The sequence below is a fragment of the Cyprinus carpio genome, chromosome A18 (assembly GCF_018340385.1).
Source record: "Cyprinus carpio isolate SPL01 chromosome A18, ASM1834038v1, whole genome shotgun sequence".
NCBI classification, from domain to species: Eukaryota; Metazoa; Chordata; class Actinopteri; order Cypriniformes; family Cyprinidae; genus Cyprinus; species Cyprinus carpio.
The window spans coordinates 5,251,817-5,266,132 of record NC_056589.1 but is presented as its reverse complement, the minus strand read 5'-3'; the positions used below and the strand labels follow the sequence as shown (position 1 = coordinate 5,266,132).

Below are 14,316 nucleotides of genomic sequence, written 5' to 3'. Positions count from 1 at the left end.
TAAATTCAAATAAAATGAAACTTTGAGTCTTAATAATTAATCAGATTAATTATTAAAATAATTATATTAAATATGTGTGTTGTATGCATGTGCTCTACAGGAATACAATCAAAATCTAAACAGTTTCTATGCTCTTGTGAAAAAGAAGTACACTTTAGCAAATAATATACTTTAAAACCTACATTAAACACTTACAGATAGCTACAGACTTGTCTCTCTCCTTCCATTCATAGCGAAAACCCTCGAAAGAGTTGTTTTTGACCAGATATCATTGTTTCTCTTGCAGAACAGTATCCAGAAACTGGACGCTAACCAGTCTGGTTTCAGGAGTGGGCATTCAACTGAGACTGCGCTACTGTCAGTCACAGAAGCCCTGCGGATTGCAAAAGTTGATTCCAAATCATCAGTACTTATTCTGCTGGATCTATCTGCTGCTTTTGACACTGTTAATCATCAGATCCTCTTGTCTGCCCTCTCATCACTGGGTATCACAGGGATTCCACTTCGCTGGTTTGAATCCTATATCACTGGTAGGTCTTTCAGGGTGGCTTGGGGAGGGGAGGTATCCAAAGCACATCAACTGGTCACTGGAGTTCCTCAGGGATCAGTTCTTGGACCCCTCCTCTTCTCCACATACACAACATCACTGGGTCCTATCATACAGGCACACGGCTTCTCCTACCATTGCTATGCTGATGACACACAGCTCTAGCTTTCATTTCAACCAGATGATACCAGCTAGGTTCTTCTGCAATTACCCCATCAACTTCAGTCAGAAATTTTGGTATAACCTTTGATGACCAGCTGACCTTCAAAGACCACATTGCAAAGACTGCTCGATCTTGCAGGTTTGCATTGCACAACATCAGAAAGATCAGGCCCTTTCTAACGGAGCATGCTGCACAACTTCTTGTCCAGGCCCTTGTCATATCTAGGCTGGACTACTGCAATGCTCTTCTGGCTGGACATCCATCAAGCACAATCAAACCTCTACAAATGATTCAGAATGCAGCATGAAAAAAGGTCCACAATGAGCCCAAAAGAGCCCATGTTACACCTCTCTTAATCTCCTTGCATTGGCTACCAGTTACGGCTCTCATCAAGTTCAAGACATTGATGCTTGCATATAGAACAGCTACAGGCTCAGCACCCGCCTACTTCCACTCACTCTTACGAATCTACATCCCCTCCAGAAGTCTGAGATCCGCTAGTGAGCAACGCCTCATGGTACCATCACAGAGAGGCTCAAAATCACTTTCCAGAACATTCTCGTTCACCATTCCTGGCTGGTGGAATGATCTTCCCAACCCTATCCGGAATGTGGAATCCCTGAAAATTTTCAAGCGACAGCTGAAAACTCATCTATTTCGAAGCTATTTGACTTCATCAAAAAAAAAAAAAAGTCTGATACTGATACAAATGTACTGATAAGGCGTAAACTAAAAAATACTGTATTTTTTAAACTTGTATGTAATGTATTTAAACATAAATGTAATTTTTTTATTAAAGCATGAAAGATTATTAAAACAACTATTTTAAATGTACTTTGAAGCTTTTATTTTGACATTATTAAAGTGCACTTTTTAAAATGTACTTTTGTTTAAGAAACAGTCATGAAAGTGTCTCTCTTTAAGTGACATTTACTTCAAGTGAAAGTGACGTGACGTGTGGCAGAGTATGTTGTCCCATAGTCAGAATTTGTACTCTGCATTTAACCCATCCAAGTGCACACACACAGCAGACCTTCGGGTTACTTACAAGTCCGACTCTCTAACCATTAGGCCACAACTGCCCCAATAATATTATAATATTAATATTATATTATATTATAATAATATAATATTATGTTCAAGTTTTTAAGATTCTAAGTACACTACAAGTGCACATTCAGTACAATTAAGTACACTTCTTTTTCATAAGGGTGCCCTTGCTGTTCTCTAGTTGTCTCATGGAAAAACTATTCAGACACTGTGTGACTTCAATACGGCTGGTCAGTGGACTGTTGAATAAAATATGATTGTTGTGAGACACAATGGCGCAAAATCGAACATCTCTGTGGCTGAAAACAAAGACGCTAATGTCTACAAATGGCCCATCATGAAGGAAGCCACTGTACAGTTGAATCTAGTGAGGGGCATTAGTAGATTCCAGGCTGCATATTGCTAGGAGAACTGGATGTTTGTCCAGTCCCAAACGTCTGCCCTAAAGCTGAGACACATGAATATGGATAGGAACGTGCTGCTGGGGTCGTGTGGGAGCAGAGCTGAGAGGACTCTTTCACACCGGTCAATGTTCTGGTTTCACTGAGACTGGAATTAATTTTTGGGGACAACTGATACAATCCACCCTCTAACCATCCATCCTGAAGATACTCGGTACAACAAACAAGAACCTTAAGAGCCTAAATGGCTTTGTTATAACAAGATTAGATCTTACCAAGTCAGTGTTTAAAAGTCTAATAAAAGCCTATCTATCTATCTATCTATCTATCTATCTATCTATCTATCTATCTATCTATCTATCTATCTATCTATCTATCTATCTATCTGTCTGTCTGTCTGTCTGTCTGTCTGTCTGTCTACTGTCTGTCTGTCTGTCTGTCTATTTTTCTGTCTGTATATCTTTGGTTACACTTTATTTTAAGGTGTCCTTGTTACAGTGTAATTATACATTTAAGTACTGAGTAATATTAATTAACTACATGTACTTAATATATGGTTAGGGTTTGGCTTAGGGTTACTTGCATGTAATTATGCATAATTAATTGTTATTATTATAGTAAGTACATGTTACGTGTAAAAAGGACACATTAAAATAAAGTGTTACCATATCGTCCTATCCATCCATCCATCTGTCTGCTTATCGATCACATAAAAACCTGTTAAATCCTTTTACAGTAGCAATAATGCCACTGTATTTAAGATTATATATACAGTATATATTATGTGATTCAATTAGTACAGATTTTTAAATGTATTTTTTTATTTAATTTTATTATTAAAAAAAATTAAAAAAGTGAGAATTTGGGGAGGGGCTTATTTGTCCAAAAAATATCAGTCATATCAAATGTCATATCATGTCTAGTGCAAAAAAAATCTTAATTGTTAAAAGATATTCAAACATTCCTGAAGACATACCTGTGCAGTGATGTGTGAAATATGACCAGACCAATAAACGTGACAACGAAACATCATTAATTATCCCTTTAACATGCCATTGCTTATCACACCCCATGTGTTTCCATAAAGCCCAGGTGATAAAGCACCCTACATAAAGACTTCATATGGGAAGTTTAGTGGAAGGGAAGGTGGCTCTGGGTCCTTGATAAGAAATCCGGAACAACAACCAGGTACTGTGACCTTGTCGACAGGTTCTCCTGCAGCATGATTTAACCCTGAGCTGTAAGAATGTGTTGATTCGGAGCAGAGAAAATGCTTTAACCTGTGACCACGACATCACCATTCATGACGAGGACGCAGAAGTAGCAGAACCAGTTCTGATGACACACATGTGTTTGTAGTGGTTGGGAGCGTAACTTTTAAGAAGAGCGTATTTTAATTGAATGCATTTTGCATGAGGTCAGCCCTGGAAACTTTTCATCATCTATTGTTCTGACTGGGTAAGTACATTTTCTAACCCTCTTCTTATACAAGTAGTACCACCATATAGCTTTCTGTAGTATCTAAACCTTGAAAATTTTAGTGTTAAACTCATGGAGATATATGGAAGATTGTGGATGTTTGACTGACACATACTGTTTGAATCAGAGTGTTTGTGTGTATTGGAATGCAAAAGTGCTCCGTGGCCGAGGGGACAGTAAAAGGGCTAATGACTTGGGAAAAAGGAGTGAATGAGACCCCCTGAAGAGTGTTAAAGCTAGCATTGAGAGGCAAATTTTGTCTTACAATCCTTTGGCCTGGAAGCTCTGACAAAGCATCTAGATAAGTCCCATTCCTCCCCCGTCTGACTAGTTTCTTTACATTGTTTAGCTGTTATCTCAACACTGACACTTACACACTAATAATACAGTCCAAACTGACTCTTCCTCTGATGGTCAGGACTAAACTCTGGGTTAGATACCCGTCATTGTTGATGAGCTTAATACTTCAAAATCTCTGAATGTTGTACCAAAATCTCACTTTTATGAACTTTGTCAATTGCATGCTCAACAGCCTTACTGTTCTCAAACTGTTGTTACCAAATCCTGCTGGATTCAGCTCTATTCGCATTATTCCAATCAAAGTTTAGAAAGATAAGATGTCACTTAAAGATCATAACATCCATCTGAAGTTTTTAATGGGGATGTCATTTGCAGTGATTTGCATGGTGGCTGAAGTAGGACATGCAAATGCACACTATCAAGAACGGCTTAAAAGAGTTTATACCTGTTGGTTTCTTAGTACGCAGAGGCCACATGCAGTGATGCATTAAATGTTTGCATATCAAATCGCAGTTTTCTCAACTCTTATTAGCCACAGTCTGTTAATAATTCTAAGTACCTTAAATCCTAGTCAGACTAAATTCTTTGAACTTGAAACCCTTTCAGTGTTTCAAGTCAACTTTTCTAAGAACTGAATGTCATTGAAAACCACACACCATGTTGTGAGAGCTGTGTTTATTTCTCAGTTATCAGACTTTTTCCTGTTCAACCAGTTGAGATGCTGAGACAAATATAGTTTTCATTGTTTAAGATTTTGATAAGCATCAGCATTTTTTTCTATAGTGGCATAAGACTTTTATATAGAGTTTGATTTGACTTCCAGAGGCTGATGATCAAGCTTGCACCTATACTTGCAGACTAGTTGATGATTATTTATTTTATTTAGTTTTATTTTTTAGTTTTAACTAATACATTTTTAAGAGTTCTGGGTCAGGCTGTTAATCATAATAAACAAATGTGGAATCTCATCAAATCTGTCATTTTGTTTAAAAATGTATTTATTTATTTATTGTGACAGTTTTGGTTATTCTCTTGTGAAAAAAAAAAAAAGATAAATTATAAACAATATGCAAATTCTATATGCAAATAAAAATAGTATATAAACTTTAAATGAAATATCACATTTTTAAAATTATTTAAAATGTACAGTCAAACTTTTAATTTGAGTATTAATTGACAGTGTTCTGTTTAAAGGTGTTAAGAAAGTAATAAAAGTATCTCTTAGCAGGCTACACTTAAGTGTTTTTATTTCATTAATATTATATTGTCTGCGAATGCAGTTTTAAAAATATATATATTTTTTTAATATATATATATATATTGGTGGGAACTATGGCTGCAATGGAAATTTCTTGTAGCCCTTAATTGTCAATATCTCTAAAACCATGAAAGGCCAAAATAAGTTATCTGCTGTTCTTATAACGGCATTAATTACATTTAGTGGTACTTGTTTATCATTGGCCATTTTCGGTGTCTGTTTTAGTGTAAATGAAATCATTCTAATGCTAACGAGCTGTCGACTGCCCTCGTGACGTCACGGCGAGGCTGCGAGAGCGCGCGGGTTCGTGCACAGCGTAGATGAGTTCAGAGCGCGCGACTGTGAGTGAGTGTGAACATCAGATACTTACAGCGCGAGACTAAAGCGAGATGCTTTACATCAATAATACAGCATCGAGACATCCGGCTTTAACCTGAACTGCATGCATAGACCTCCAGGTAGGTTTCTGCGTGTACGACCGGCTGTTTTAAATGTATTTGGTTTAATAATTGTGGGTTAAATTAAACATTAGCAGTTTGAATGCTGTTAACAGGCTGTTTCGATTTTAAATTGTTAGTGCTAAATAGCTAAAATAACATTAAAATATGCATATTATTGCATTTTTATGTCTGAAATTATTATGGTTTTGTCTTTACTTTTTGTAATTGTTCTCTTTAATTGGTAAACTCATGTATTTCTGATGCAGTCTAAATACTAAAGTGAATTGTGGCATTCGTTTAAAGAGGTTTTGCGGTTTTGGGTTTACAGTAGCCAGAGGTTAGAAGCGTTTGGTGTGTCTGTGCTTGTCAAACTAGAGAGTTCTTATACAGTAAGAATCCAAATGAGCAGATTTTGTGCTTATTGATTTTCATCATGTTTCTTTGTCATATACTGATATCCTGGCGTAGATGTGTCATCATGAGGTGCTCTCCCTCTGGGGTTATTTATCTGAGTGTTGGGCAAACACATCAGTGTGTGCTGGCCATCAGGAGAGCAGTGAATCCCAGCAGATGCTGTCCATGGGGAAAAACACCATGGTGACTCCTCTAATGGATGTTGTGCACATACTGGATTCTAATTGGGTACTAAATGTGGTATTATTCATGCAAACTAACAAATGAACCAAACATTTTATTTAAACTAAGTACTAAGGTATCATTCCATACCTGTAATGTACCAGCATTATATTTGTTTGTAAGGTTCAGTTACTTTTATAAGCAATATATGATTTTAAATTGTTAACACCGAAATCACATCAAGTACTAATACAGTTTTCGTCCAGTGGCATGCAAATGAACTAAAGCCTACATGATGTGAACATAACAAGGAAGTTTTCCTATCAACTAGTTTATCAGATGGAGGGATGAATCTGATGAGCTTAGTCAAATCCAGCCAGTTGGAGAGAAACTGAATTTGTTATTTAGCTTCCAGATTTGCTCATTTGCCTGTTACTTATGAAAACAGTTGATACTCACCCTTGTGAAAAAGAACTAGTTGCAAACTACGTGTAAATAATATAGTGTTAATGAAATATAATGCCACTTAAAGGTACTTAAAGAGAGTACACTTTTAAAAAGTGCTTTGTAATATTTTTTTTGTCATGATTTAAATACAGTTAATTTGATGTGCCAACTAACGTACTAAAGCACATGTAATTAGAAAGTAATTGATGTTTTTTAAGTATACTGTGTTATTTGATATTACATTGAGTTAAGTTAATATATTTTAAAGGCACAAAATTAGAGCTTCATCGCTATGATTACAAATATATTTAAAAACAACATACAAGCTTCAGTAGAAATTACATTAAAGCATATTTTAGTTGATCATAAATGCTTGTCAGTACATTCGGCAGTTCACGTTAACCATATTTCAACTATAATAATGAAATTACATATAAAGACTTAAGTGCCTCAAAAAAGCTTATGTTCGACTAAATACAGATTTAAGCTATTATACATTTTAATTTTAATTGCAAATTAAATTATATTCTAGTTTATTTACGTAATAAGTACTCATTTTAAAAATATGCTAAAATGTACTTTCACACAACTAGCATTAATCTGCAGTTCGCTGCATCCCAGACTGCCCAGGAAAACTCTCGAAACCGCCGAGTCTAGAGAGAATCATTTATATCGCAGCCAGCTGTTGTCCACTTGATGCAGAGCCTTCACTGAAGACTAGGCGTGTGTGCGAGGGGTGATAGCCACCCCTAGTAAATATCCAGATCCCTGACGGATCATTTAGACCTTCATCATTACCTTGGGCTGCACATAAAATTCAGCAGGAAACACTTCTTGCGAGAAAAGATCAACCTGTCCCCTGGTGTCATTTATAAGGCTTATGAGGTATTGATCTTGGCAGCAGATGCTCTTTGTGTTGGAAGTAGGATCTGTAAAAGCTTTCTTTAGTCCAGCGTTACACCCTTGAGAGCAAAACATGGGAAACGTCATGTTCTACAACTGTCGAGTTGATCATAATGATAGAGAGCTGAAATTAAAAATGGGTAAGCTGAAACCTATCGGTCCAGTTTCAAAAGTCTGAAGATGCTTCCTTTTTTAGACTTATTCCAGTATTAATAACGGGCAGCGCCAAAGTCTGTGTGTAATTTTATTCCACAGTTTTTAAAGCCTGACTAAACGTATTAAATGCATCTCCTTTCAGTCAAAAGCTATAGATTTATTGAATGTGTGGGAAATCAGAAACACAAGAATGGAGGCTGAGATCATTATTCTGGCGTTTCTCATCCAGTCCATCTCTCGACAGAGACAGGGATGGCTGGAAAGCCATTCCGAGCCACGTACATCTGGACGAACATCATCAACAACCTTCAGATGCAGGTGGAGGTGAAAAGGAGACGCCACAATTTAAAAATCTACCATGACTGCTTTTTGGGCTCCGAGGCCGTGGACGTGGTTCTGGCTCACATCATTCAGAGCAAGTTCTGCGGAGACGCCGAGGTGCCTCGTTCCAAAGCAGTCCGCCTCTGCCAGGCCCTCATGGAGGCCAGAGTCTTTGAGGCGGTGGACACTAAGGTGTTTGGGAAAGAAAAGAGGCAAGCCAAGTTTGAGGACAGCAGCTGTAGTCTGTACAGGTTTCTAAACAGGCCGACCCCAAGCGCATCAAGCTCAGAGACCATTGAGAGTGGATACCAGTCTCTCAGCATACAGAGGAACACGTACAGTCCGCCCTACAAAAGGTAGGTATCTCACAACGCTGTTTTCCCGCCTCAAATCACCTTCACTCAGTGAAACTGTACAGTGTATAACTTGTAGGCTTGTAGACCTTTTCCTAAGGTTTTCTCTAAAAGACTGGCCGGAAAGGAACGAATGTCATTTCAGACCTGTAGGACCTTATTTCATCTGTGAAACACAAAAGGAGAAATTTTGAAGACTGTGCTGGCTGCTCTTTTCCATGCAACCACAGTGAACAGGGAATGAGGCTTTCAAGCTTCTAAAAGGAGGCAAAACAGAATAAAAGTCATAAAAATTGTGGTCCACATACAATTCCAAGTGTTTTTTGAAGATATTTTTCAAATTTAAGAACGGACCAAAATCGGACCAAAAGTTGTTATACACTGATAATCGTCCTAACTTCTACCACAAAATCAGATTAGTCTGGTCTGTGAACGGATCATTCAGACTGGTTTTATGAACTTGATCATTTGAATTCTTGATGACTGAAAAGATTTGACTGTGCATCACTACTTTCCTCATGAACTCTTATGTATAAAGTCAAAAGTTTTAGCGAAGAACTTCAGAAAGTAACTTGACTGATTGATTAACTTGATTCTTGACATCTGAACACTTGGATTATAGTGCACAAATCATATTGACTATTTTTTATGATGCTTTACAGTACTTTTGCACCCTTTTTGAAGATTGAAATAATTTCCTATTCACTGCCATTTAATTGGATTAAAAAAATAATTCTGTCACATTTTAACAGAAAGTTCATTTTTGGCAGAACAAATCCTTAAAAAAGATTTCAGTGTCACAAATAACAAACTATGGGGAAAACATGGAGAATAGTGCATTGTGTTTCCATTTCCAGTAGGTCACCTACAATACAAAGATATACGTGTTGGTAAAACCTTGCAGAACTAGCTAATCATTTACTTGTTTTTAGTTTCATAGAGATCTTACAGAATGCTTGGTATTTTCTCGGAATTGTTTTTCCTTTGAGATTTTGTACTTTGAAATACCTCATATCGACTGAGGTTGCTATTAAAAGCCAATCCTCTATAAATGCCCATGAAATGTCAACATCACAGTAAATCATGGACTAAAGGGCCTTATTTGCTGATTCCTACAAGAAGGCATGCAAATTCACACTATTAACAAACCATTAACCTCAACTTTTTCCTCAATAAACTCATAATTTGCTGCTTATTAATAGTTAATAAGGTTGTTGTTAAATTTAGGTAGGATTAGGGATGTAGAATATGGTCAAGCAGAATACGTGCCAATATTTTAATAATATGCATGCTAAGAAGCAACTAAGTAATCGTGAGAATTGGTCCCTGTACTAAAGTGTTACCGAATGCATGAAACTTGTTCAGCTGGTTCTTCATAGATTGGACATAATGATATTTTCATTCCTAATGTCTGATTATTGTCTTCAGGAAAGAAGATTCTGTGTATTCAAACAACTCACCTGTCAAAACAGATAAATCTCTGGAGGATGTTTTGGGAAATCTGAACATGAACACAACCATCACACCACAGATGATGAATCTGGGGTTATCGCAAAAGTGTATGCTTCCTTTGGAAATAAATGCATGCTTGGTCTAATGTCATGAAAATCAATTTGAAATATGTTTTTTGACTGTTTGACTGTCAAAAATGATTTTATTATTTATTACTAAAATAAATTGCCAAAATCTATTGGATTTTTGAAAGTATTAAAGCTGACGTGTGTCATGTCTGTGTCAGTGATGGATGAAATATGGCGGCAGCAGACGGTACTAAGACTCTTGCAGCTGATCGAGCTGCCGCTTCTGGAGAGCCTGCTGGAGGGCCAAGAGAGCCCTCGCCCGTCCCTCCACAGCATGGACAGTGACCCAGACCTCCTCTACACCAGCAGCTACCTGGACCGTGAGATCCTCAAGGCCTTCAGCGAGGCTCAGTATGCTGATTATTTACGTATCATGCTCCATCTCTATTTGTTTAACTCCTCTCCTTTTTATTCTGGGGTGTTTTAGGGGTTGCAATAAATGACAAAACTAGACTTGTACAATTTATGCAGGAAATATATAGAGTTGCAAAAAGTGCTGTTTAAAATAAAAATAAAATCCTTCTCCATAAATGTTGAAATAATCTCAAACATTTAGTGGAATCAACGGGAAATGTAAAGTATATCCTGTAGCCTCCTAGTGGTTAAAAAATAAAAATTGTGTGTACGCATGAATCATGACATTATCAGAGCAGATGGACAAATAAATATCAGTTTTGTGGTTTTTACAAATGATTAAACAAACAGAGGTTTGCCTTTTAAATGATTCATGGTCAGCTTCTCTTTCTCTTTCTTACATAAAAATTACAAATAAAAATTCTTCTTTTTTTTATTCTTTTTTTTTGATAACTATTATAAAAGTTTTTTTTTTTTATAAAAAAATATATAAATAAATAAAGTATAAACAATTAACTTCAACAATTAAATACAAAATTAGATGACAATATGGATACAGAAATAATATAGTAAGACAAAAAATAAATAGATAAAAATCAAAAAGTAAGTAAATCAAAATTACGTAACATTTAGCAGATCATTATACAGTTTCAGAAATTTGACACTTTTTTTGGTATTAATGTTTTCCAATGTTCACAACTGAAGCTCCTTTGACGTGGCACGCACGGGTAAATGTCGTATGTATGCAATTTCCCGCGAAATCCGTCCCGACAGTGCTAAAATGTAAATCATAGATTTAATAAAGTGCTTCGGTAAAGACATGGTTTAAAAGATGGATATGTTGCACTATTTTATTAACATTTTGTCATTTTTTAGTTTAAATGCACAGTGATCTGAACTATATTGTGTCCAGATGAGGGTCAGCTGGTCATTATGTAACAGTTCTGTTTAAACCCAAACCATGGGGCATGTGGTTTTCTCCCACTCATGTTCAGAAAACTCCCTTTTATCCTCTAACACACACTTTATGATGAATAAAATCTCTTAGTTATCTTATATCTTTTCATTTATTGATTTTCTCCTTGCCTTTTATGTGTTGTGTGTTTTTAGATGGCTGTGCTTTTAATTGATGCAGTGTATCTTTCCGTCATTTTTTTTCCTTTTTCATCTCGTTAACAGAGCAGACAGCTGGTTGTCAGCGGCTGTGGACTGTCTGGAGTTTCTTCCTGATCAGCTGGTGGTGGAGGTGAGCCGAGGACTGGCCAGGTGTGCGGAGGAGACGTCCCAGTACAAGCAGCTCCTCTACGGAGCCCTCGTTCAGCACTACGGCCAGCCGGACTTCCCACCGCTGCTCAGCAACCACGTCTTTGACATCCACTCAGGCGTCTCCGAGCTGCTTGGTAAGAGATCAGTCCGGTATATGTTGGTATTGTAGCTTAAATTTATATTAAATGCAGTTAGTTGAACGTAAGAGTGCGTTTTGACCCACTTGAATAGGAATAGGATTTAAAAATAGTTCACCCAAAAATGAAAATGTACTCACCCTGAGGCCATCCAAGATGTAGATGAGTTTGTTACTTCATCAAATCAGATTTGGAGAAATTTAGCATTGGCACTCGCTCAGCAGTGGATGCTCTGCAGTGAATGGGCCCCCACAAAAAGAGAGCAAAAACATCATAAAAAAATCACAACAATAACACACAACACCACAAAACAACATAAAACAAAAAAATCACAGTTTTTAAAAAAAAAAAATAAAAAAAAAATAAATTAATTATAAAAAGTTGCTTTCCGCAGTGAAGAAGTTGTCTCATCTGAATCAGGAGAGAAATATGCACAGATCAAGCACTGTTTACCCGTGAAAACAGTCCAAAGTAGTTCTAAACAAATGTAAAGGGGGTTCTTTTCAAAATGTTTGTGCAGCAGCATCAAATCTAGTTGCTGGAAACCAATAGCAGTACCTTAGAGACCACTTAGCAACCATCCATAACACCCTAGCAATGTACTACACGCTACTGGAATGTTGCTGAAGATCTGTCAGAAATCACTTTGTTATATTCTTCTGCGTGTGTGCAGTGAACGGGAAGCAGGAGCAGGCTCTGGAGTCTCTTCAGCTCTGTCTGAAGCTGCAGGATTCTCGCAGTAGAGAGGAGCTCCGCAGGCTGCTGCGCTTTATGGCCCTCGCCGCCAGCCCTCAGGAGATCAAACTACACAAAGAGGTACGGATAATCCGAATAATACGGTTTGAGTGTGTTTTTATGCTGATGTACTTGTAAAATGGAGGAAATGAGGTGTTGATGTGGTTGAGGAATAAATAAGAGCACTCTGATTTAGTTTCTGAAAGACACAGATGAACGTCATCATTTAGAAATCAAGTTAAAAATATGGAAAAAATGATACAGTGGTGTGGAACTTCCAGTATGTTCACTGCGAAATCAGATCAGTGCACAGTACGACAGTGTTTCGATCACACAAAAGTGTCATTGTTAAAAACCGAAACTAAAGTGAGCGTCGCAGTTGCCATGCTTCTGAAAAAGCCGCCGAATTAAACAACAGCCTCTTTTCTGCTTTTGCCTGATAATCATTTATTACACCTACATAAATACCATTCCTTCATCCCTACAGGAACATGACAAGCTGTTTGTTTGTTCTGTTCTGTAGATAGAGAACAGAATGGCAGTGAAGAGGGCGTTCTCCAGTGCTATTGTGTATGGGACTAAACTAGCCAAGGGGAAGGTGGATCTTCTGGTTCTTTTCATGACGGACAAACACCACGACCTCTTCAAAGTGAGTCAGCAGCTCAGACCGGCCTCTAAAAACACCACAGTGTGTGTGTGACCAAATACAACCAGACATACACTGTACAATATACACTACTTCACTGTTCTTTCATAAATGTGTGTTTCAGTGATCTGACAGCATCTTTTCCCCTAGATTCCCGTCACATTGCACAAACTTGTAAGTGATAAACTGGCCAGCATCATCAAAGGAACAGATCCGGATCTCATCACAGGTACAACTACAAATATATGAGAAGCTTTTTTCATGCCGGGTACTTTTTTTTTTTGTTGTGAAAAATAGTGAAAATAATATTGTTCAGGTCCGTTAAATAATAATAACAGATACAACGTTTGATTTTAATAATGTGATGACATTAACTGAGATTAATAGATGTTTAATCTCATTGTTAGTTCATGTATACTAATGCCTTTAAATTATTTTAAAGCATCATTGCAATCTTATCATAGTAGATGTTTGTGAGCCAAATTTGTAAGTTAAACTGCTAATAATGGATCAAATCTTCCCTCTCTTAGGAACAACGTACTGTCGGCGTCTGACTGGAAAAGATTACCTGGAAACAGTTCAGAAAACTACCAGAGAAGAGCTGTGGACGTTACTGAAGACTATTCACGAGAACTCCAAGCTCTCTCTGAAAGAGAAGCGCCGTCTGCTCGGACAGTTCTACAGAGGACATCCTGAAATATTCGTGCAATATTTTGGCAACAGAATATCCAATGTTTATATTTAAAGAACCTTCGTTTAATATTGTACTGTATAATATGTAAAAAGTATTTTGTATGTTGTAAATATGTACATATTGTAGAAAAACTCAATACTACTCTTGTGAGGGAATGAGATTTGTTGGACAATTAATGCATTTTACTTTTTTAGTTATCACAATTCATGTTCTCAGACCACAACTCGATTCAAATACTTATATATTGTATTATATATATTATAGCTTTTCTCTCATTTGTAATTCATTATACATTTTTAACCTAAACTGTGAAGTATAAACTTGAAAATACATATTCTCCAAGTATCATCAGGGTTGAAGACGTCCAACATTTCCTGTTACGTATGAATCTTTTCTTTGTTATGTAACAGGGATGTCATTTGGAATGCAAATATAGACATCCAATAAATTCCCCAATAAAAATAACAAATTATAAAAACTAATTCAAAATATTGATGAAAACTGTTGTCT

The 14,316-nt window shown here is 36.8% G+C and overlaps 1 protein-coding gene across 2 annotated transcripts; it reads left to right on the top strand.

Annotated features, from left to right (window-relative positions):
* Positions 1-3,320: 3,320 nt before the first annotated feature.
* Positions 3,321-14,276, top strand: depdc7a (DEP domain containing 7, paralog a). 2 transcript variants are annotated; one of them, XM_042774852.1, is made up of 9 exons: positions 3,321-3,619; positions 7,965-8,397; positions 9,823-9,953; positions 10,133-10,325; positions 11,508-11,728; positions 12,405-12,547; positions 12,990-13,115; positions 13,263-13,341; positions 13,643-14,276. In XM_042774852.1, the coding sequence occupies exons 2-9, from the start codon at positions 7,973-7,975 to the stop codon at positions 13,855-13,857; spliced, it is 1,533 nt and encodes a 510-aa protein (XP_042630786.1). In that variant the 5' UTR covers positions 3,321-3,619; positions 7,965-7,972; the 3' UTR covers positions 13,858-14,276. The 2 variants fall into 2 exon arrangements, with proteins under 2 accessions (XP_042630786.1, XP_042630785.1); XM_042774851.1 differs by lacking the exon at positions 3,321-3,619 and adding an exon at positions 5,499-5,656.
* Positions 14,277-14,316: the final 40 nt, after the last annotated feature.